Raw genomic sequence first — 25,802 nt, forward strand, 5'->3', positions numbered from 1 at the left:
AGGAACAGGGAGTTCTCCAGATGCCCTGGCCAAAATTCTTCCCTCAACCAACATAACATTAATTATTCATTGCAATTACCGTGTACAAGACAATCAAAGACTGATGTTCATAAAAAAAGGTAATGTTTTAGCTGCGAAGCTCTTTGAGGGTGTAAAATGGTTTATTGTGGTGTGGAGATCATCGCATCTGCTATGCAGTAGTTAAACACAGTAATGTTGTGGAAATATCATCACTTTCAAGTTTCCCTCCACCACAACTTTGGACATCTATTGCTAATTCTTCACTGTTGCTGAATCAATATTCTGGAATTCCATTGTGGGAGCATGATCACCACCAGAAGGATTGCAGAGGTTCAAGTTGACCCACCACCTTCTTGGAACAACTAGGGATAAGTTATATCTGCCAGCCTTATCCGAATCCTGGGAATAAATCAAGCTACAAATTTCAAACAAATACCTTTCGTGCAATGAAAAACTGAAGTAATTTAATCAGGCTTAGGGATGTCAGCAACGAATTGGCTTACATCTGTGCAGTTGGACAGTCTCAATTAGCCTATGTTTTACTTTTTGTGAGATCCTGCTGGATCATGGAATGTTGCAATTCTTGACATTAACATTTGTGAAAGGGCAGTTCTTGTTCAACTTGCTGCTTTGAATATTATACAGAAAATTAATCAAATTCAATTTTTACAAGAATGTGCAAAACGTCTGAACCCCTTTACTGGGAGGAACTATTTCACCTACCTGTTGTACACATCCTTGCGCAGCCCAAGTGCTGCCACTTTGACCTGTCGTTGGGCACTGATCAGGCAGTTTCGAGCAGCCAGATCCTTATGTACAAAGCGATGGTTTGACAGGCATTCCATTCCCAGTGCTACCTGTATGCAAATGCCCACCTAGAAAAGAAAATTATAGAATCATAGAACAGCACAAGAGGAAGACATTCAGCTGTGTGTGTGCTGGCTTCCTGCAGGAGCAATCACCTAAAGTGTCAAGAAACTATCATTTTTCCTAATATTATTGTGGAATATTTTAAGCAAGTTTGTGTGTGTGTGTGTGTGTGTGTGTGTGTGTGTGTGTGTGTGTGTGTGTGTGTGTGTGTCTGATTTAGTTGGGCTGTAGATGGGTAGACTGCAAGGTTTAAATTATCAAAGAAATGAGGTGTAAAACAGGTATTTAAATGGAGATGAGTAAAGATAGTGAGGACAGTAGATAAGGTGTGAATGAAATATACAGTTTTAGATAAGTGGAGAAGCGTTTCATTTTCAAAGGGACATGGGAGATGTTTACAACTGGCAAGATAAATAAGGCAGGCTTATTACATGAAACATTTTTATATTCTAAAGACAAGTTGAAACAATGGGATTTACAGATCAAAAAGAGAGAAACATATTTAAAGAAAGATGGAAAGCTGTGTGAGGTGTGGCCATGTGAGACCCTGAAAGGTGACTGTGGGAAACAGACTTGGGGAAAAAGCCTCTAGCAACCCTGCAGAAGTTTGCTGTTCCAGTGACCAAAGTTGTGTTAAAAACCTTTGGAAGTCCATTGTCCAGTGAGTGCTTGTGGTAATATTGCTGGATGACAATAAATTTGGAATCTATCTGGACTGTTGCCTTAAAGGGGGTGTGTAGTTGGGAAACTGGTTAAGTAGAAATTTTGGGAACGTTATAACTGTGTAACTGTAATCTTGTGTGTGTACTTATAAGTTTTTTCTTCTTTTGTTAATAAATGTTTTAATTTAATGTTTAAAATCTCTAATGGCGGTAATGGACTCATTACTTCTGATTTCAGTGCACAAGTTTTCTCATAATAAATACAAATTGCAGAATCATTATGATTGCCTGGCCAAGTTTCCCTTGTGGATTTGGTCAGCCGGGGAAATACCACCTGCCATGTCATAACAAGTGCCACTCCCCCACCTTTCTTTGCCCCATAGCCCTGCAAATCTTCCCTCAAGATAATTATCCAATTCTCACCAGAAAACTATGATTGAATCTGTCTCCAGCACACTCCCAGGAAGTACATTCCAGATTCTAACTACTTGCTTGTCATGAAAGGATAATAATTCATATTATTGTGATTTATTGTAAAAGTAGGTTAATAGTGGAGTTTGTATGTGTGTGTGTGTGTGTGTGTGGGGGGGGGAGGCGGTGGGGGGGGGGATTAAATTATGTTGGAGACAACTGATCTGGAGGCTTTGACTAATCAAAAGAAACTAGGTTTGAAATGCTAAATATGTAAATATGGCTGAAGTTTTAGAAGCTGAAGTGAGGAGAATTTACATTTTTAGATAAATTAGGGTAGTTTGAATTTCAAAGAGACAGTAGGGAAGCTAGGCTAAACATTGTGCTTATTTTTCCCAAAGGTTACTGACAACATTAGCACCATGAATAGATTTATATTATAAGAAAAGTAAAGTTTCAAAGACATATGGGAACAATGGGATTTACATTAAAAAGGAGAAACATGTATAACGGGGATGTGACAGGGAAGGCATTTTAGATCTACCAGAAGCGTGAAAAGCCTTCAGTATTTGTGCATTAAGCTACTGTCTACAGAAACCAAAGCTGGGAATGCCATTCTGAATTCTATTGTCCAGGGTAGTGTGTTAACTGGCTGGAATCTATTTAAAATCTATATTTTTTTGTTTACTGTTGCCTTAACGAGGGTGTAACTGGAAGCCAGATTAATTAGGGGTTTTAGGAGTTATTATAATAGTAATTTGTAGACCTATGTATGTGCTTGAAATATTTTCTTTTGTCAATAAATGTTTAATTTAGTTTTCTAAAAAATCTCTAAAGTCTTGGTGGACCTGTTACTACTGAATAAGGGGCATGCATCTCGAAATAACTACAAATTGCAAAATTGTTGTGAGCTTGTGATCAAGTTTCCTAGTGGATTTGATCCGCCTGGCACACATCATCTGCTGCATCATAACATGCTGTATAACAAGGTGAATCTTGTCTGCACCCCCTCTAATGCCTTCACATCTTTCCTAAAGTGTGGTGCCCAGAACTGAACACAATACTCCAGTTGCGGCCGAACCAGTGTTTTTTTTATACAGGTTTATCATAACTTCCTTGCTTTTGTGCTCAAAATTTCTAAAGCTCAGGATCCTGTATTTATTAACCACTCGCTCAACCTGCCCTGCTACCTTCAATGATTTGTGCACATATACCCCTAGTGCACTCTCTTTGGAATTGTACATTTTATATTGCCTCTCTGCATTCTTCCTATCAAAATGCATTGCTTCACAATTCTCTGCATTAAAATTCATCTGCTAATTGTCCATCCATTCCACCAATTTGAATATGTCCTTTTGAATTTTAACAGGACCCTCCTCACAGTTCACAATAATTCCAGGTTTCCTGTCATCTGCAAATTTTGAAATTGTGCCCTGTATATCAAAATCTAGATCATTAACATATACCAGGAAGAGCAGGGGTCCTAACACCGATCACTGGGAAATCCACTGTAAACCTGCCTCCAGTCCAAAAAACAATCATTCACCACTGCTCTCTGCTTCCTGTCACACAGCCAATTTCGAACCCATATTGGTACTGTCCCTATTATTCCATGAACTCTAACTTTGCTCACAAGTCTGTTGTGTGACACTGCATCAAATGCCTTCTGGAAGTCCATGTACACCATATCAACAGCATTTACCCCTATAAACCCTCATTGTTACCTCATCAAAAACTTCCAAAGCTAGTTAAACACAATTTGTTCTTAGCAAATCCAATGCTGGCTTTCCTTAATTAACCCACATTTGCCTAACTGGCTATTAATTTTGCCTTGAATTATTGTTTCTAGAAGCTTCTCCACCAAAGAGATCAAACTGACTGGCCTGTCGTTGCTGGGTTTATCTTTACACTGTTATTTTTGAACATTTGCAATTCTCCACTCCTCTGGCGTGGTGCTCTGTATCCGAGGAGGGTTGAAAAATTATGGTCAGTGCCACTACAATTTCTATCTTAGTATCCTTGGATGCATTGCATCTGGTCTTGGTGATTTATCAATTTTAAGCACATCCAGCCTATTTATTACCACCTCTTTATCAATTTAAAATGCTTAAAATGTCTCAACTGTCTCCACTTTCAGCATGACTTTGGCAGCATCTTCTATGTAAAGACTGATTGAAACTATTCATTTAATACCTCAGCCATGCCCTCTGCCTCCATGAGTAAACCTCCCTTTAGGTCCATAATCGGCCCCTACAGAAGAGAAAGACCTTCAACTACAAGATAAAGTACCCGTTAAAAATGTTAACTTCCCTGATGGCCTAGTGGGCAAAAGGATCATCGGATACAGAGGATCATAGATTGAATCTTGTGTTATGCTTATCTGGTTGATCTTAGCTGGTCTATTAATGAGGATGCTACAGTCGGACAGAGAAGAATAATCAGCCAAGATACCCACTCTGAACTGCTATCCAGTTATTTCTGATCAAATGAAAGGTATGTTTAGTTGGACCTTTGCGATCAGATTCAGACCCCAAGATTAAATTTTTAACTTTAGCATAATAGAACACTTCAAAGAGTGAGCAAAAATAAATGGATATTGAGCCAAAGAACCCCTTCTACTAGGAAGAGGAGTGAAAAGCTTGATTTTTTTTCCATGTACAGGATGTGGGCGTCACTGGCGAGGTGAGCATTTAGTGCCCATCCCTAGTTGCCCTTGAGAAGGTGGTGGTGAGCTGCTTCCAGAAGTGGAAACTGAACTAGGCAAGGACATTTATCCGTAGTGGGCTTAAGGGAATGGGGGGCTCACAAAAGACTAGGTCAGAGGAACAGGCAGGTCAGGCGGGAGGAAGGGTTGTGGAACTGGTGATGATTAGGGAGAGGGAAGAGAGAGGCTATAAGGGGATTCAAACATGATGAGAATTTTAATGCTGAGATACTGGAAGTCAACATAGGCCAGCAGGGACAGGCAATGGGTAAATAGGTCTTGATGTGGGATTAGATACAGGTGGCTGAGTTTTAGATAAGTTGAAATCTATGGAGTATGGAGAATGAGAAAGCATTAGAAAGGTCTAATCTTGCAGTGACAAGAGTATGGATGAAGGTTTCAGTGACAGATGGGCTGGGACAAGGGTATAAATAGGTGAAGTGGAAATGGGGAAAATATAGGAAGAGGAAGGGTCTCGCCTCTCTACCTCACTTTCTCCATTAAAACACTCCTCAAAACCTACCTCTCTGGCCAAGCTTTTGGTTATCTGACCTAATATCTCCATATCAGATTCAGTGTCATACTTTGTTTTGTAGTGTTCCTCTGATGCACCTTCGGATGTTTCAATACATTACAGATGTTATATAAGTTATTGTTATTTTCGAGTTATGGAGACTAGAAGATCTTGCATTTAATTCCCAGGTCTGTGTTGAGCTGTGGAAAGGCAACAGAAAGAAAAACAGGCCGGGTTCTCACTTCAGACTGTTGTTCTACAACCTGCAGGAAGAGCAGGGTATCAAGTGAGGATGGGATTGAGCTTGGCAGTGGCCCTTTCAATGGTCAAACAGCTACAAAAACACACCATCTTGGATGGCATGTGAACAATAAGTAGCTGGGCAAGGTCTCAGAGGGCGACAAGGGAACTGAATACCACCATGAATTATCACTTTGAGAAGACAAGGGGAAAGGGGTGAAAAAAATTCTCAAGTCGGCAATCAGCAGATTATTCATCGGCACCAGTGCACCCGCGTGTAAGAAAATAGTGCTTCTGAAGAAGTTACATCAGGGTTTCAATATGCAGAAAAAATGACACTATCATGGTTTCCTTCCAAGTTTTGGAAGAACACAGTTCAGCACAGACTTGGTGGAGTCTCTCGAGCATTTATTCTTCTGGCTTCAGACTCTTTTATATACATATATATGGAGTGACCATATATGGAAATCTAGCTCGCTACAAATGGCTCAATTCCTAAAACAATAAACTGATTTTCCACATGACACTTCAAATGATTTAAAATCCTCAGCCGAAAATCCTCAGCTCCTACCTTCTGTTTTGTACTTAATGGTTGAGATTTAATCTTCTCTTCTTTGCCTTTTGCAATATGCAGAAACTGCTTCAGATCTCCCTGGAAGACAAGAGTGTGAAGTTTAAATGCTCAGCAGTAACTGCTGGTACAGTAAGGACACTCAGGATACAGGGTGCAAACACCAAAACAGGAAACTATGACTGTACTCTCACAAACAAAATAACCCCCACCTTTGCTTCAACTTTATAAGTTAGGCACAATAACTACAATCTGTATTGGCTTAAGTTATTTTTGGCACAAGCAGCAAGAGTCATTTGATTTAGGATTTTCTATGTTGGTGTGAGAAAGAGGGTTTGGGATGGGGCTTAAAAAGAGGGCAGGAAGGGGGAGAGGATGGGCCAAGGGGAGAGGGGGAAAGAAGAGGGGGCAGGAGGAAAGTGCTATGTCTAGAAGAGGAAAGTGAATAGGAAAAGTAGCTGTTTTCCATAATATAAGCACTTTGAAGAAGGGAGATTACAATTAAAGCATTCTGCCACAATGGACTTTGCTTGTGGGATAGAAAAATTTCCATTTATGACCTTTACTTGTGACCAAATGTGATAACTTATCCAAAAAGGCATGCACAGTTTAGCATGGAAATATCAGGAAAGTAATGCTCAAAAGTTCAAAGGGTAAACACACCACAGTGTGCTGCTGAGCCCAAGTCAAATTTACCTAAATAACAACAGTGACTATGGGAAGAATGTTCCCGTTGGCAAGCGGGGGCGGGGCCCACTCGCCAACGTGTAAAATGATGTGCGGTGATGTCAGGCGGGCGTCCCAAAGTTATCGCGCGTCATTTACATTGTCAGTTCGGCAGGCACGTGGCCACATCGGCTATGTGCCTGCCAAACTGTCAAAGGCCTTTTAAGGCCATTAACAAAGCAATTAAAGCTGTTGAGAAATCCTGCCCGTCCATCCTTCAGGTTGGCGGGCAGGAGAAGGGCCCAGGCGGCCTTCGCGTTTTTCATGAAACTACATCCACGGCAGGATGAGGTTTCATGAAGGGTTTGTTAATTACATAAAATTTTTTGAAAAAATTAATGGATATGTCCCAGCTCATGTGACAGTTTCACATGAGGGGGCAGGTCGTTAAATTTTTTTACGTTGATTACATTTTTCAAATCACAAACTGATCTGCGCAGGTCCCGACTCAGGGAATCCCACCCTGCCCGCACAGGGAGTGCACAGTGCTTCCAGGTGTGCGTCATGCTGGGTGGGCCTTAATTGGCCCGCCCACGTAAAATGGTGGTGCGGCCCCAATCGGAGGTGTCGATCAGGTTCGCGCTCGCTCCCACCTGCCCCTGCACAACACCCTCAACGGGGGGAAGTTTCTGCTCTATGTTACTAAAATAATCACATAAAGTGAATACCTTGGGGTATTCAACAAGACACTATGTAAATATACTACGTAAAAATTGCTGGGAAGAGTGTCCTGCAGTCAGAATCACGGTGAAGCAGTCTGGGAAGAGTGTCCTGCAGTCACCATCACGGTGAAACAGTCTTGGAACAGTGTCCTGCAGTCAGCATCATGGTGAAATAGTCTGGGAAGAGTGTCCTGCAGTCAGCATCATGGTGAAGCAGTCTGGGAAGAGTGTCCTGCAGTCAGCATCACGGTGAAGCAGTCTGGGAAGAGTGTCCTGCAGTCAGCATCATGGTGAAGTAGTCTGGGAAGAGTGTCCTGCAGTCAGCATCACGATGAAGTAGTCTGGGAGGAGTGTCCTGCAGTCAGTTCTTGTTGAAAATAACAAGAGTGACATCACAAGACAGCGCGAGAGAGATCAGAACCAGCGCGGGTGCGAGAAGCTTCAAAAAGTGATGTCAGCACAAAGGTGAGAGCTGATTGGTGAGTAGTGGTAAATGTTTATTTCCAGTTTTTCTCCAGTTTAAAATAGATTAAGCTAAGGAAAGGTAAGAGTTCTAGTTTTTATTTAAAGTACATAAATAATTTAACATTTTATTACTGTACTTAGCTTAAACTTTTCCAACTAGAGGGGTGGCAGGGCAGCTCAGTCCCATGTTATGTACCACCTGCAATATGTGGGAAGTCCTAGATGCTCCTTGCTCTCTGACCAACCACGTGTGCAGGAAGTGCCAACAGCTGCAGCTACTTGAGCTCTGAGTTTTGGAGCTAGAGCAGCAGCTGGAGGAACTGAGGTGCATCTGCAAGGCTGAGAGTTTCGTGGATAGCACGTTTTTAAATGTGGTCACCCCACAGCTTATGGAAGTGCAGACAAAGAGGAAACAGGTGGCCATCAGTTAGAAGAAAAGTGTCAGGCAAGTAGTCAGGAAATCTCCAGGGTACATCTCACTCAAACTCTTTTTCTGTGGGGGGTGCGGTTGTGGGGGTGGTGAACAGCAATAATATAGGAGACTCGATAGTAAGGGGACAGGCTTTTCTGCGTCCATAGACGTGACTCCAAGATAGTATGTTGCTTCCTCGGTGTCAGGGTCAAGGATGTGACTGAACGACTGCAGGGCATTCTAAAGGGGGAGGGCACACGGTCAGAGATTGTGGTACATATTGGTACCAACGACATAGGTAGAAAGAGGGATGAGGTCCTGCAAGCAGAATTTAGGGAGCTAGGAAACAGGTTAAAAAACAGGACCTCAAAGGTAGTAATCTCTAGATTACTTCCGGTACCATGCGCCAGTGAGTATAGGAATAGGAGGTTAGTCCAGGTGAATGTGTGGTTGGAAAGATGGTGCAGGAGGGAGGGCTTTAGATTTCTGGGACATTGGGGTCATTTCTGGGGGCAGTGGGACCTGTACAAGGTGGACGGGTTGCACCTGAACCAGAATGGGACCAACATCCTTGCGGGGAGGTTTGCTAGTGCTGTTGGGGAGGGTTTAAACTAACTTGGCAGGGGGATGGGATCCTGAGAGGAGGTGCAGTAGGGGAGATGCAAAGCCAAAATTAGAGAGAGCAAGGTGAGAATGGAAGGCATAGAAATTATAGGCCAGGTAAGGCACACAGGAGTTTGGCAAGGTTGATTGGTATTTATTTTAATGCAGGGAGTCTGACGAATAAGGCAGATGAGTTGAGGGCACAAATTAACACGTGGAAGTATGATGTCATTGCTGTCACAGAGACATGGTTGAGAGAGGGGCAGGATTGGCAGCTCAATATTCCAGGATATAGGGTCTTCAGGCAGGGAAGGAGGTAAAAGAGGAGGGGATATCGCAATATTGATCAAGGAATCAATTACAGCAGTAAGGAGGGATGACATCTTAGAAGGCTCCTCAAATGAAGCCATATGGGTAGAACTTAAAAAACAGAAAAGGAGCAATCACATTGCTGGGAGTGTACTATAGGCCCCCAAACAGTCAGAGAGAAATAGGACAGCAAATATGCAGGCAAGTAGTAGAGGTATAAGTGGGGGAACATTTTGCAGATAGTGATCATAACTCCGTTAGATTCAAGGCTGTTATGGAAAAGGATAAGGATGGGCCAGAAATCAGAGTTCTAAATCGGGGGAAAGCCAATTTTAATAAGATCAGATATGATTTGGCCATAGTGGACTGGGAGCAGCTACTTTTAGGTAAATCGGTATCAGAGCAGTGGGACTCATTCAAAGAGGAAACAGGGAGTATACAGGGCCAACATATTCCAGTAAAGACAAAGGGTGGGACCAACAAATCCAGGGAACCTTGGATGTTGAGGGATATATAGGATTGGATAAAGAGAAAAAGGGAGAATTATAGTAGATACAGAGGGCTCAAAACAGAAGCCCTAGAAGATTATAGAATGTGTAGGGGGGAAACTTAAAAAGGAAATGAGGAGAGCAAAAAGGGGGCATGAAGAAACATTGGCAGGTAAAATAGAGAAAAATCCAAGGTTATTCTACAAGTACATTAAGAGTAAGAGGATAATTAGGGAAAGAGTAGGGCCCATTAAGGACCAGAGTGGTAATTTGTGTGTGGAGCTGGAAGACGTAGGTAGGGTTCTAAATGAACACTTTGTGCCGGTGTTCACAAGTGAGAGGGACGATGTAGGTATGGAAACCAGGCAGAAGGACTGTGATATAATTAAAGAAATTAGTATAGAAAGGGAGATTCTAAGTGGTCTGGCAGACTTAAAAGTAGATAAACCTCCAGGCCCGGATGAAATGTATCCTAGGCTGTTGAGTGAGGTAAGGGAGGAGAAAACAGGGGCGCTGGCAATAATTTTCAATACCTCTCTGGCCACAGGAGAGGGGCCAGAGGACTGGAGGACAGCCAATGTGGTACCGATATTCAAGAAGGGAGGAAGGGATAAACCAGGGAACTACAGGCCAGTCAGTCTAATCTCTGTGGTGGGGAAACAACTGGAAGCAATTCTGAAGGACAGAATTAATCTACACTTGGAGAGGCAGGGATTAATCAAGGATAGTCAGCGTGGTTTTGTTAAGGGGAGGTCATGTCTGACTAATTTGATTGAATTTTTCGAAGAGGTGACCAGGTGTGTAGATGAGGGCAATGCATTTGATGTAGTCTACTTGGACTTCAGTAAGGCTTTTGATAAGGTCCCGCATGGCAGACTGATAACGAAGGTAAGAGCCCATAGGATTCAAGGCAATTTGGCAAATTGAATCCAGAATTGGCTGAGTGGCAGGAAGCAGAGGGTGAGAGTCGAGGGGTGTTTTTGTGGCTGGATGCTTGTGTCCAGTGGAGGTCCACAGGGATCAGTGTTGGGTCCCTTGCTATTTGTGGTATATATAAACAATTTAGACTTGAATGTAGGAGGGTTGATCAGTAAATTGACGGATGACATGAAAATTGGTGGGGTGGTAAATAGTGAGGAGGATAGCCTTAGATTACAGGAGGATATAGACGGGCTGGTGAGATGAGCTGATATGTGGCAAATGGAATTTAATCCAGATAAGTGTGAGGTGAAGCACTTGGGCAGGACAAACAAGGCACGGGAATACACAATGAATGGTAGGACCCTGGGAAGTACTGAGGATTAGAGGGACCTTGGTGTGCATGTCCTTAAGGTAGCGGGAGAGATAGGTAAGGTGGTTAAGGAGGCATATGGGATACTTGCCTTTATTAGCCGAGGCATAGAATATAAGAGCAGGGAGGTTATGCTGGAACTGTACAAAACGCTGGTTAGGCCACAGCTAGAGTACTGCATGCAGTTCTGGAATCTGCATTGTAGAAAGGATGTAATTGCACTAGAGAGAGTGCAGAGGAGATTCATCAGGATGTTGCCTGGGCTGGAGGGTTTTAGTTATGAGGAGAGATTGGATAGAATGGGGTTATTTTCCCTGGACCAGAGGAGATTGAGGGGGGACATGATTGAGGTGTATAAAATTATGGGGGGCATAGATAGGGGAGACAGGAAGGAACTTTTCCTCTTGGTGGAGGGATCAAAAACAAGGGGACATAGATTTATGGTAAGGGGCAGGAGGCTAAGAGGGGACGTGAGGAGGAATTTTTTCACCCAGAGGGTGGTGGGAATCTGGAACTCACTGCCTGAAAGGATGGTAGAGACAGAAACCCTCATAACATTTAAGAATTATTTGGATGTGCACTTGCAATGCTGTGGCATATAAGGCTATGGGCCTAGTGCTGGAAAATGAGATTAGAATAGTTAGGTACTTGTTTGACCGGCATAGACTTAATGGGCTGAAGGGCCTTCTTCTGTGCTGTAGACCTCTATGACTCTATGAAAGTACAATAGGTGAATTCCAGTTACTGCAACTAGACTCAATGATGCATGAGGCATGAATGCAATTTCTTTCTGTACTCGATGGGCCGAAGTGCCTTTTTCTGTGCTGTAGACCTCTATGACTCTATAAACTCTTCAGTTAGCAGCTGCTTAAACAGTGCTGTTAAGGATTTTAAAATAAAATTTCCAAGTTGATTGAAAGGGACACACCAATCCAGTGAAGAGATGGCTAAATGTTTGACGAGCTGTCAGAGAATTTTAAAGGACAGAGTTGCAGCATATTTCCAATCACAAATGTTAGGCTAATTGACCTATAGGTGCCTTTCTGTCTCTCTCCTTTCTTGAATCGAGGTGTCACAGTTGCGGTTTTCCAATCCAGTGGGACCTTTCCAGAATTAGAGAATTTTGAAAGCTTACAACCAACAAATCCGCTGTCTCTGCAGCCACTTCTTTTAAGAGGATGCAGACATCAGGTCCAGGGGACTTGATAGCCTTCAGTCTAATTACTTTCCCAGTACTTTTTCTCTAGTGATGGTGGTCTGTCCCTTGATTTTCTACTATTATTGGGATGGTTTTTGTGTCCATCACAATTCTGACTGGCGACCGCTTTGCAGAACACCTGCGGTCTGTCCGCAAGAATGACCCAAACCTCCCTTTCGCTTGCCATTTTAACACTCCACCCTGCTCTCTTGCCCACATGTCTGTCCTTGGCTTGCTGCATTGTTCCACTGAAGCCCAACGCAAACTGGAGGAACAACACCTCATCTTCCGACTAGGGACTTTACAGCCTTCCGGACTGAATATTGAATTCAACAACTTTAGGTCGTGAGCTCCCTCCCCCATCCCCACCCCCTTTCTGTTTCCCCCTTCCTTTTTTTTTTCCAATAAATTATAAAGATTTTCCTTTTCCCACCTATTTCCATTATAAAAAAAACCCCACTAGAGCTATACCTTGAGTGCCCTACCATCCATTCTTAATTAGCACATTCGTTTAGATAATATCACCAACTTTAACACCTATGTGTTCTATTGTACTATTGTCGTTGACATCTTTTGATGATCTGCTTCTATCACTGCTTGTTTGTCCCTACAACCACACGCCCCCCCTCCACTTCTCTGTCTCTCTATCTCTCCGCCCCCCACACACACACCTTAAACCAGCTTATATTTCAGCTCTTTCCTGGACTCGAACTCAAGTTCTGTCGAAGGGTCATGAGGACTCGAAACGTCAACTCTTTTCTTCTCCGCCGATGCTGCCAGACCTGCTGAGTTTTTCCAGGTAATTCTGTTTTTGTTTTGGGTTTCCAGCATCGCAGTTTTTTTGTTTTTATCTCTGTGTTTAATTGACTGCCATTGCTCTTCAAGAAATGCCTACCTCCTTGAAGAAGTTCTGTTCCTCTCTGCGACAAGATTTCCGTATCTCTCTGTTGCCTTGTTCACCTTCATTGCTTTCCATTTCCCTCCTAGTGTTTGACAAGGTGTTTACTAAAACCCGCTTTCACAGCCATATCTCCTTTCTCAGTGACTGTCTCCGTCTCCGACTTACCCCACGTGGATTTCAATTGAAATTCCACCCCTCATGTTTCGAACCCACCCAGGATTACAGGTATCTCCGGGACATAAAACGTTTCTTGGACTGCTGTTCCCGTCACATTCTGAAATCCACTCTCAGTGCCATGCGCCGCCATATGAACACACTCGACCTCTCCCTCCAGCAGCACCGCCGTACCCTTTTTCAAAGCTGCGCGTGCCCCCAGTTTCATTTTATCCTTCGGCTCATCCGACGCCTCAACAAGAAACTTTTTCTCTTTCTCTCAAGTGCTAAGGAACGCAAGCTCCAACAACTCATCGACACCAACACCCATCTAGGACCCTCCACCCCTGCCTGTCCCTCCATCCCCACCCTTTCTTCCAGTCCCAACCCCAGCCGTGTATTCACTATATCCCCTGACCTTCCCCTCTCCGATGCTAAACGTTCAGTGCTCAGCAAAGGACTTAGTTTCATACCCTTACGCCCTCACCTCAATGAATTTCGGGCTCGGCATGATACTGAACTCTTTTTCCGCCGTCTTCGTCTCCGGGCTCACTTCTTTGGGCAGGAGTCCTCTCCCAGTTCAACGGATCCTTTTACCCATCTCCAATATTCTCCCTCCACCTGGACCCCTCCCTCTGGATTCTTACCTTCTCTCGATCTTTTCATTGAGAACTGTCGGCGCGACATTAGTCGTCTCAATTTCTCTGCTCCTCTCACCCATTCTAACCTGTCTCTCTCCGAACTTACTGCACTCCATTCTCTCAGGTCCAACCCTGACATTGTCATCAAACCCGCTGACAAGGGTGGTGCTGTTGTTGTCTGGCGCACTGACCTCTACCTCGCGGAGGCTGAGCGTCAACTCGCAGACACTTCCTCCTACCTCTCCCTGGACCATGACCCCACCACTGAACATCAAGCCACTGTTTCCAGGACTGTCACTGACCTCATCTCCTCTGGGGATCTCCCTCCCACAGCTTCCAACCTGATAGTCGCCCAACCTCGGACGGCCCGCTTCTATCTCCTACTCAAAATCCACAAACAGAACTGTCCCGGTAGACCGATCGTCTCAGCTTGCTCCTGCCCCACAGAACTCATTTCTCGTTATCTTGACTCCCTTCTCTCTCCCCTGGTCCAGTCCCTTCCCACCTACATCCGTGATTCCTCTGACACCTTACGTCACATCAACAATTTCCAGTTCCCTGGCCCCTACCGCTTCCTCTTCACCATGGACGTCCAATCCCTCTACACCTCCATCCCCCCCCCACCAGGATGGTCTGAGGGCCCTTAGCTTCTTCCTCGAACAGAGGCCCGAACAATCCCCATCCACCACTACTCTCCTCCGTCTGGCTGAACTTGTTCTCACGCTGAACAATTTCTCCTTTAACTCCTCTCACTTCCTCCAAATAAAAGGTGTAGCTATGGGTACCCGCATGGGCCCCAGCTATGCCTGTCTCTTTACGGGGTATGTGGAACATTCCTTGTTGCAGTCCTACTCCGGCCCCCTTCCACAACTCTTTCTCCAGTATATCGATGATTACTTCGGTGCCGCTTCATGCTCTCGTCAGGACTTGGAAAAATTTATTAATTTTGCTTCCAATCTCCACCCCTCCATCATTTTCACGTGGTCCATCTCTGACACTTCCCTTCCCTTCCTTGACCTCTCTGTCTCAATCTCTGGTGATAGACTGTCCACTAATATCCATTACAAACCCACCGACTCCCACAGCTATCTCGACTACAGCTCCTCACACCGCTCTTCCTGTAAGGACTCCATCCCATTCTCTCAGTTCCTTCGCCTCCGTCGCATCTGTTCCGATGATGCTACATTCAAAAACAGTTCCTCTGACATGTCCTCCTTCTTCCTTAACCGAGGTTTTCCACCCACGGTCGTTGACAGGGCCCTCAACCGTGTCCGGCCCATCTCCCGCGCATCCGCCCTCACGCCTTCTCCTCCCTCCCAGAAACATGATAGGGTCCCCCTTGTCCTCACTTATCACCCCACCAGCCTCCGCATTCAAAGGATCATCCTCCGCCATTTCCGCCAACTCCAGCATGATGCCACCACCAAACACATCTTCCCTTCACCCCCCTTATCGGCATTCTGTAGGGATCGCTCCCTCCGGGACACCCTGGTCCACTCCTCCATCACCCCCTACTCCTCAACCCCCTCCTATGGCACAACCCCATGCCCACGCAAAAGATGCAACACCTGCCCCTTCACTTCCTCTCTCCTCACCGTCCAAGGACCCAAACACTCCTTTCAAGTGAAGCAGCATTTCACTTGCACTTCCCCCAACTTAGTCTACTGCATTCGTTGCTCCCAATGTGGTCTCCTCTACATTGGAGAGACCAAACGTAAACTGGGCGACTGCTTTGCAGAACACCTGCGGTCTGTCCGCAAGAATGACCCAAACCTCCCTGTCGCTTGCCATTTTAAAACTCCACCCTGCTCTCTTGCCCACATGTCTGTCCTTGGCTTGCTGCATTGTTCCACTGAAGCCCAACGCAAACTGGAGGAACAACACCTCATCTTCCGACTAGGGACTTTACAGCCTTCCGGACTGAATATTGAATTCAACAACTTTAGGTCGTGAGCTCCCTCCCCCATCCCCACCCCCTTTCTGTTTCCCCCTTTCTTTTTTTTTCCAATAAATTATAAAGATTTTCCTTTTCCCACCTATTTCCATTATAAAAAAAACCCCACTAGAGCTATACCTTGAGTGCCCTACCATCCATTCTTAATTAGCACATTCGTTTAGATAATATCACCAACTTTAACTTTAACACCTATGTGTTCTATTGTACTATTGTCGTTGACATCTTTTGATGATCTGCTTCTATCACTGCTTGTTTGTCCCTACAACCACACCCCCCCCCCACCTCTCTGTCTCTCTATCTCTCCGCCCCCCCCTCACACACCTTAAACCAGCTTATATTTCAGCTCTTTCCTGGACTCGAACTCAAGTTCTGTCGAAGGGTCATGAGGACTTGAAACGTCAACTCTTTTCTTCTCCGCCGATGCTGCCAGACCTGCTGAGTTTTTCCAGGTAATTCTGTTTTTGTTTTACAATTCTGACTGTGCTTGTTTAAAGTGGACAGGTTTTGGGGAGCCAGGTGAAGAGTTAGATGTCGCAGAATTCCCAGCCTCTGACCTGCTCTTCTAGCCACAGTATTTATACGGCTGCTCCAAATTCAGTTTCTCTTCAATGGTAACCCTCAAGATATTGATGATTCAGGAATGGTAATACCAATGAATATCAAGGAGAGAAGATTAGGTTCCCTCTTGTTGGAGATGGTCATTGCTTGGCATTTGTGTGGCATAAATATCATTTGCCACTTATCAGCCCAAGCCTGAATGCTGTCCAGGTCGTGCTGCATGTAGACATTGTAAGGAGCATATCTTTTTATTTTCTGTTGGACTGTGGATTAAAGTTACAATTGGCTGCAGATTGAAAAACTTGTCCACTGGAACAGGATGAGATACATATATAATGTTGCAGTCCTGAAACAGAGTGTGCCATGAAAGGCAGGATGGTGCCGGAAGGGAGTCCTGCACCAAGGGAGCTGCCTGGCAACAATATTTTAATTGCCTCTTGACAAGTTTTTATGTGAGAAGCAGTGCAGCAGAATAGCTCTTGGCTTGAAAGGAAAAAGATCTAAAATGTCTCTCTCATGTGTAAGATTCCAGTAATTCCACAATAATAGCTAGCTGGCCTTTTCTCTTCATATCTCCATAACCTGCTCTCTCTCTCTCTCTGAAAGCCCCTGTCAAGAGGCAAAGGGGAAAATCACTGTTAGAGACGTTGAAAGGCAAGTACTCAACCAGTGAACTAAATACTGAAAGTGTGGAAGACCACCTTGTGTCATCAACAAGAACAGAAAGGACTTTGGAAGACTCGATCAAAATCAACCCATCGAATCCTGTACTCTGGAATTAGTGCTATTGAACTGTTTTATCCCATCCTTAAAATCCATGTTTTTTGTGTGTCTTTTGTGTTTGGTATGTGCGTGTATAGGGATTTAAGAAGGGGTAGAGTTTAGGTTATAGAGTTAGAAATTAGCAGTTCAAATTTCTTTATTTTGCCACTGGTTAATGACAATTTGTTCAATAAACAGTTATTTACTTGTTAAGTTTACAAACCTGGTGCTCGTATCCTGTTAACCTAAATTAAACAGTTAGGTAGAATTGGGACAATCTGGTGGTTTGGTCAAAATTTGCACGTTTGTCGTGGCTCGGGGAACAGTGGGACTTGATATTACAGCGCACTGTCCCCAGTGAGTCATGACAACACAGATTGCTTCAGTGTCTAAGGAATTGTGACTGGTACTGAACACTGTTGAATCATCAGTCAGAATTCCTAATGATGGCCTTTTGATGTAGGGAAGGTCATTGATAAATGGTTGAAGATGGTTGGGTTGAGCACACTACTCTGAGGAGTTCCTGCAACAATGTCCTGGGGCTAAGATGACTGATCTCAACCTTCTTCCTTTTTGCTTGCTATGACTCAAGTGTTTTCCCCCACTGATTTGCATTGATTTCAATTTTGCTTGGCTTAGGGTGCAGCTATTTTTAAAGCACAAGTCTTAAGTACTACAACTGCAATGTTGTCAGGGCCCATAGCCTTTGCTACAGGGGGAGGCAGTGGCATAGTGGTATTATTGCTGGACAAGTAATCTAAAGACCCAGGTAATGCTCTGGGGACCTGGGTTCAAATCCCATCACAACAGATGGTGAAATTTGAATTCAATAAAAAACTGGAATTAAAAGCCCAATTGAAGATCAAGAAACCATTGTCCATTGTCATAAAATCCCACCTGGTTCACTAATGTCCCTTTAGGGAATCTGCCATCCTTACCTGGTCTGGGACTCCAGATCCACAGCAATGTGGTTGACTCTTAAATAGCCTCTGAAATGGCCTATCAAGCTACTGAATTGCATCAATCTGCTAGAATCTTAAAGGAATGGAATGGAACCAGACTGATGTCAATGTAGGTACCGGGAACGACAATGAAAGCTCAGCCCTGTCAACCCTGCAAAGTCCTACTTACTAACATCCGGGGGCTAATGTCAAAATAAGGAGAGCTGTCCCACAGCCGAATCAAACAATGGCCTGACATAGACATACTCATGGAAACATGCTTTACAGACAATATCCCAGGCACCACTAACCAGAGGAAACATCATCGCTCTGTCTAGCCCTGTCAGAATTTTGTACATTTCAATGAGATACCCCTCTTATTCTTCTAAACTCTAGTGGATACAGGCCTAGTGATAGTGACCACAACATGGTACAATTTAAGCTTGTTATGGACAAAGAAATAGACAAGTTGCAAAAAAATGTTTTGGATTGGGGGAGAGCAGATTTTAGTAAAATAAGGCAGGTAGGTAGGTCAGGTGCTTTTCACGTGTCAGTGCAGACTCTTCTGCACTGTAAAATTCTGTGATTCTAGTTGACCCAATCTCTCCTCATGCGACAATCCTGCCATCCCAGGAATCAGTCTGGTGAGCCTTTGCTGCACTCCCTCAATGGCAAGTATATCCTTTCTTAGCTAAGGAGACCGAAACTGCACACAATACGCAAGGCCCTGTACAGCTGCAGCAAGACATTCTTATTCCTGTACTCAAGTCCTTTCGCAATAAAGACTTGCTGCACCTGCATACTTGCTTTCAGCGATTGGCGTACAAGAACACCCAGGTGCCTTTGTACATCAACATTTCCCAATCTATCACCATTTAAACAATACTCTGCCATTCTGTTTATCCTACTGAAGTGGATAACTTCACATTTATCCATGTAATACTGCATCTGCCATGTATTTGCCCACTCTCTCAACATGTCTAAATCGCCTTGAAACCTCCTAACACCCTCCGCATCGCCTACATTGACATTTCGTGTCGTCAGCAAACTTGGAAATATTACATTTGGTTCCCTCTTTCAAATCATTAATATATATTGTGAATAGCTGGGGCCCAAGCACTGATCCCAGCAGTACTCCACTAGTCATCGCCTGCTACTCTGAATAAGACCCATTTATTCCTACTCTGTTTCCCATATGCCAGTGCCCTTGTCCAATAGGTAATAATTCAAGTGCGGGGAGTAGAGAGAAATGTCAAAGTAATAAGGGATAGCATAGTTAGGGGAACAGATACTGTTCTCTGCAGCAAAGACAGAATCCCGAAGGCTGTGTTGCCCATCTGGTGTCAGAGTTAAGGACATCTCTTCTGGGTTGAGAGGAACTTGGATTGGAAGGGGAAAGATCCAGTTGTTGTGGTCTACATAGGTATTAACGACATAGGTAGTACTAGGAAAGAGGATCTGCTGAGGGACTAGGAGCAGCTCAAGGCTAAATTTACAGGCTTCATTTGAACCATGCTAGGACCAGGATTGTAGATATGACTTTAAACTGATTGGTGGTGGTGGTGGTGGTGGTTGGGGGGGGGGCCACAGGTGGAGTGTTCAATTGAAGGGAAGTTTAAAAAATCAAAAAGAAACAAGAGAGAAGTGCAGGGTATTGAAGAGGTGAACAATAATCAAATTGTGACAGGAAGGGTCAGAAAATATAAGCAGAAGAGTGCAGCAGAAATTAGAACCAGAATGAGTACTAATGGTAAAAAGTCAAAACTTAAGGCTCTTTATTTGTAACAAGATAGATGAGTTGACAGCACAAACAGAAATAAATGGGTATGACTTGATAGCTATTACAGAGACATGGCTGTAAGGTGACCAAGACTGAGAACTCAATATTCAAGGGTATTCTACGTTCTGGAAAAATAGGCAAAAAGGAAAAGGAGGTAGGGTAACTTTAATACAGGAAGGTATCAATGCGGTGGTGAGTAGTGATATAGGTGCAATAGATTGTGAAGTGGAATCAGTTTGGGAGGAAATAAGGAATAGCAAGAGAAAGAAGTCACGGGTGGGAGTAGTCTATAGGCCACCGAACAGTTGCCTCACTGAAGGACAAAGTATAAATCGGGGAATAATGGAGGCATGTAAGAAGGACGCTACAACTGTCATGGGTGATTTTAATCTGCATGTTGACTGGACAAATCAGATGGCGACATGGAAGACGAATTTGTTGAGTGCATCAAGGATTATTTCTTAGAGCAATACATTGAAGAACCTACGCGGAAACAGGCTATGTTAGATCTATTAATGTGTAATGAGGTAGAATTAATAAGAGATATCATAGTTAAGAATCCTCTAGTGGATAGCGATCACAACATGGTAGAATTTCAAATTTAGTTTCAGCACGAGCAACTCGGGTCTCAAACCAGTGTCCTCAAATTAAATGAGGGCAATTACAGAGACATGAAGAAAGAGTTATCGAAAGCGGGCTAGGAAAACAGACTAAGGGGAGGGTCAGTAGATGAGCAGTGACAGACATTTAAGCAGATATTTCATACTGCTCAGAAAAAATTTATCCTGGTCAAAAAGAAGGACTCAAAGAGAAGGGTGAGCCACCCGTGGTTAACAAAGGTGGTCAAGGAGAGGATCCAATCAAAAACTAAGGCATACAAAGCAGCAAAAACTAGTGGTAGGTCAGCAGATGACTAAAAAGCTAATAGAGGGAGAAAATTGATTATGAAATAGATGTAAACAGGTATGAAATAGTCAGGATTATGGAGACATGGCGGCAGGGTGACCAGGGATGGGAACTGAACATCCAGGGGTATTCAGTATTTAGGAAGGACAGACAAAAAAGGAAAAGGCAGTGGAGTTGCATTGCTGGTTAAAGTGGAAATTAACGCAATAGTGAGGAAAGATATTAGCTCCGACGATGTGGAATCTGTATGGGTAGAGCTGAGAAACACTAAGCGGCAAAAAACGTTAGTGGGGGTTGCAGATAGACCCCCAAACTGTAGTGGTGATGTTGGGAATGGTATTAAACAGAAAATTAGAGACGCATGCAATAAAGGAACATGTGTAATTATGGGTGACTTTAATATGCATATAGATTGGGCAAATCAAATTAGTAACAATACCGTAGAGGAGAAATTCCTGGAGTGTATACGGGATGTTTTTCTGGACCAATACATTGAGGAACCAACGAGAGAACAGGCCATCCTCAACTGGGTATTGTGTAATGAGAAAGGAATAATTGGCAATCTTAGTTATGCGAGGCCCCTTGGGGATGAGCGACCATAATATAACAGAATTCTTCATCAAGGTGGAGAGTGACGTAGTTGATTCTGAGATTTGGGTCGTGAAATTTAATAAAGGAAGCTACGATTGTATGAGGCGCGAGTTGGCTATTATGAATTGGGAAACGTTACTTAAGGGGATGACGGTGGATAGGCAATGGCAAACATTCAAAGAGCACATTGGTGAACTGCAATAATTGTTTATTCCTGTCTGGCGCAAAAGTTAAACAGGAAAGGTGGCCAAACCATGGCTTACAAGGGAAATTAGAGATAGTGTTAGATGCAAGGAAGAGGCATACAAATTGGCCAGAAAAAACAACACACCTGAGGATTGGGAGCAGTTTAGAATTCAGCAAAGGAGGACCAAGCGATTGATTAAGAGGAGGAAAATAGAGCACAAGAGTAAGCTTGCAGGGAACATAAAAACTGACTGTAAAACTTTCTATACGTATGTAAAGAGAAAAAGATTGGTGAAGACAAATGTAGGTCCCTTAAACTCAGAAACAGAGGAATTTATAATGGGGAATAAAGAAATGGCTGACCAATTAAATACTTTGGTTCTGTCTTCACATAGGAGGACACAAATAACATCCCAGAAATATTAGGGAACACAGGGTTTGGTGAGAGGGAAAAACTGAAAGAAATCAGTATTAATAGGGAAATGGTGTTGGGGAAATTGATGGGATTGAAGGCCAATAAATCCCTGGGGCCTGATAATCGACATTCCAGAGTGCTTAAGGAAGTGGCCCTAGAAATAGCGGATGCATTGGTGGTCATCTTACGAGATTCTATAGACTCTGGAACAGTTCCTACAGATTGGAGGGTAGCTAATGTAACCCCACTATTTAAAAAGGGAGGCAGAGAGAAAACAGGGAATTACAGACCAGTCAGCCTGATGTCAGTAGTGGGGAAAATGCTTGAGTCCATTATAAAGGAAGAAATAGGACATTTAGAAAAGCTTAACGCAATCAAAACAATCAACATGGTTTTGTGAAAGGGAAATCATTTTTGACAAGTTTGCTAGAGTTCTTTGAGGATATAACAAGCAGAGTTGATAAAGGGGAACCGGTAGATGTAGTGTATTTGGATTTCCAGAAGGCATTAGATAAGGTATCACACAAAAGGTTATTGCATGGTGTTGGGGGTAATATATTAGTATGGATTGAGGACTGGTTAACACACAGAAGAAAGGAGTCGGGATTAATGGGTCTTTTTCAGGTTGGAAAGACTTAACCAGTGGAGTGCCACATGGATCAGTCCTAAGGCCTCAATTATTTACTATCTATCTTAATGACTTGGAGGAGGGACAAAGTGTAATATATCTAAATTTGCACACTATACAAAAGTAGTTGGGAAGGCATGTTGTGATGAGGACATAAGGAATCTGCAAGGGGATATAAATGGGTTGAGTGAGTGGGTAAAAACTTGGCAGATGGAGTTTAATGTAGGGAAGTCTGAGGTCATGCACTTTGGTAAGAAGAATCAAAAGGCAAACTATTATTTAAATGGAGAGACTCCAAAAAAGTACAGCACAGAGGGATCGGGCTTTTCTTGTGCATGAAACACAAAAAGTTAGCATGCAGGTGCAGCAAGTAGCTTGGAAGGCAAATGGAATTTTGGCCTGTATTGCTAGGGGGTTGGAAGTTAAAATCGGGAAGTCTTGTTACAGCTGTACAGGATGTTGGTGAGGTTGCACCTGGAATACTGTGTCCCTGTATTTAAGAAAGGATATACTGGCATTGGAGGTAGCTCAAAAGAGATTCACTAGGCTGATTCCTGGGACGAACGGGTTGACTTATCAAGAATGACTGAACAGTTAGGCCTTTATTCATTGGAGTTTAGAAGAATGAGGGGTGATCTTATTGAAACATACAAGATTCTGAGGGGGGGGCTTGACAGGGTAGATGTTGAGAAAATGTTTTCACTAGTGGGAGAATTTCAATCTGGGGGACATAGTTACAGAATAAGGGGACACTCATTTAAAACTGAGATGCGAAGGAATTTCTTCTCTCAGAAGGTAGTGAATGTCTGGAATTCTTGACTCGAAAGTTGTGGAGGCGAGATCACTGAAAGTATTTAAAGAGGAGGTGGACAGATTTTTTAAATATTGAGGAGTCGAGGGCTATGAGGAGCTGGCACGAAAGAGGAGTTGAGGCCTGGGACAGGTCAGCCATCATCTTATTGAATGGCAGGGCAGGCTTGGGAGGCCGAACAACCTACTCCTGCTCCTATTTCTTATTGTTCCATGTAGATTTAACTAACCCAGGATTACTATAGCGCACTTGTTACATGCATCTCTAATTTCCTATTTACTGCTGTCCCCTATGTGACGAATACTGTTTGGAGGCCTATAGACAGCTCCCACTAACATTTTCTGCCCCTTGTTGCTTCTTAACTCCACCCAGACTGCTTCTACATCTAGATTTTCTGAGCCATTATCCTCTCTCACTATCGCACTGATTTTATCCTTAACTAACAATGCTACACCACTTCCTTTTCCTTTTAGCCTGCCCTTTCTAAATATCAAATACCCTTGGATATTCAATTCCCAGCCTTGGTCACCTTGTAGCCATGTCTCCACAACTGCAATCATATTGCAGCTGTTTACATCTATTCGCACTATTAATTCATCTACCTTATTGCGAATGCTACATCATTCAGATACAGTGCCCTTAGGTTTGTCGTTTTAGCATTTTTACACATTTTCTTTGTACTATGGCCCCATTTGCTGCTAGCCCTTGTATTCTCTGTTTCCCACTTTTGCTTTCTACTTTTCTTTCATTCCTATCTTTGTTTCCCTCTCGTGTCTCCCCGCTCAGGTTTCCATCCCCCTGCCAATCTAGTTTAAACCCTCCTCCAAAGTACAAATGAATACCCCTGCGAGGATATTGGTTCTGGTTCTGCTGGGGTGCAACCCGTCCAGCTTGTAGAGGTCCCATCTTCCCCAGGATCAGTCCCAATGCCTCAGGAATATAAATCTCTCCCTCCATCTCTCCAGCCACACATTCACCTGGACTAATTTCCTATTCCTGATCTCACTAGCATGTGGCACTGGGAGTAATCCTGAGATTTGTACCTTTAAGGCCCAGCTTTTTAATTTATTTCCCAGCTCCCTGCATTCTGCTTCCAGGACTCATTCCTCTTTTTACCTCATGCTGTTGGTACCAATATGGATGGTGACATCTGGCTGTTTCCCCATCTCCTTCAGAATGTCGTGCAATCGCTCAGTGACATCCTTGACCCTGGCACCAGGGAGGCAACATGCCATCTTGGTGTCACATCTACGGCCGCAGAAACATCTGTCCTTGCCCCTTACAATAGAATCCCCTATCACTAATGCTTTCCAACTCTCATTTCTTCCCCAGTTGGTGCAGCTGAGCCATTCGTAGTGCCATGAACTTGGCGCTTGCTGCATTCCCCTGAGAAACTATCGCCCCCAGCAATATCCAAAATACAAAATCTGTCGGAGAGGGAAATGGACCCAGGGGACTCCTGCACTACCTGCCTAGTACTTTTACTCTGTCTGGGGCTCTTACTCTGGCAGTCGCCCATTCCCTTTCTGCCTGTGCACTCTTCACCTACAGTGTGGCCCCTCACAATACATGTTATCCATGAAGATCTCATCCTTGCAGATGCTCCAATGACTCCAGTCGCAGTTCTAGTTCCAGGATTTCAAGTAGCTGGAGCTGGAGACACTTCCTGCACACATGGTCAGCTTGGACACTGGAAGTGCTCCTGACTTTCCCACATTGCAGAGGAGAAGAATTCCACTTGGCCGTGCTGCCCTGCCATGACTTAGCATTAAATTACACCCTTTACTTTTACTTCCTCTAGTTTAGACAATATTATGGACAGACAGTTACACCAGCTCCCAGTTACCAAGATCGCCTCGCTACTTACTGGGGAAGGGTAAAAAATGAAAGGCTTCCTCCTTCCCCTCTTCACCGAACTCCCTCTCTCATCAAACTCCAAACTAAGCATGCTAATGCAGTCCAAAGCTGCACTCCAGTGCAGACAAAAAAGTTCAAACATGGGCAAGGAAACCTCCAGTTCATTACCACATACCACCACCCCACACCCTTCAGCTGATGAATCAGTACTCCATATTGAACACCACTTGCAGGAAGCATTGAGGGTGGCACCGGTGCAGAATGTACTCTGGGTGGGGATTTCATCGTCCATCACCAAGAGTGACTCAGTAACATCTCTGCTGACCGAGCTGGTCGAGTCCGAAAGGACATAGCTGCTAGACTGGGGCTTTTTTTTTAATTCATTCGTGGGATGTGGACTTTGCTGACTGGGCCAGCATTTATTGCCCATCCCTAGTCACCCTTGAGAAGGTGGTGGTGAGCTGTCTTCTTGAATCGCTGCAGTTTATGTGGTGTACGTACACCCACAGTGCTGTTAGGAAGGGAGTTCCAGGAGTTTGACCCAGCAACAGTGAAGGAACGGCGATAT

The 25,802-nt window shown here is 43.8% G+C and overlaps 1 protein-coding gene across 1 annotated transcript in view; it reads right to left on the reverse strand.

The window, feature by feature from the left end:
• LOC121278233 (inactive tyrosine-protein kinase 7-like) overlaps nucleotides 1-25,802 on the reverse strand; it is a 355,699-nt gene that overhangs the window by 20,985 nt on the left and 308,912 nt on the right. Inside the window, exons 17-18 of the mRNA XM_041188452.1 lie at nucleotides 5,994-6,074; nucleotides 745-896 (exon numbers count right to left, since the gene is read on the reverse strand). Of these exons, the coding sequence (XP_041044386.1) occupies nucleotides 745-896; nucleotides 5,994-6,074 (233 nt within the window). The remainder of the gene's footprint in view (nucleotides 1-744; nucleotides 897-5,993; nucleotides 6,075-25,802) is intronic.

The sequence above is a fragment of the Carcharodon carcharias genome, chromosome 5 (assembly GCF_017639515.1).
Source record: "Carcharodon carcharias isolate sCarCar2 chromosome 5, sCarCar2.pri, whole genome shotgun sequence".
NCBI classification, from domain to species: domain Eukaryota; kingdom Metazoa; phylum Chordata; class Chondrichthyes; order Lamniformes; family Lamnidae; genus Carcharodon; species Carcharodon carcharias.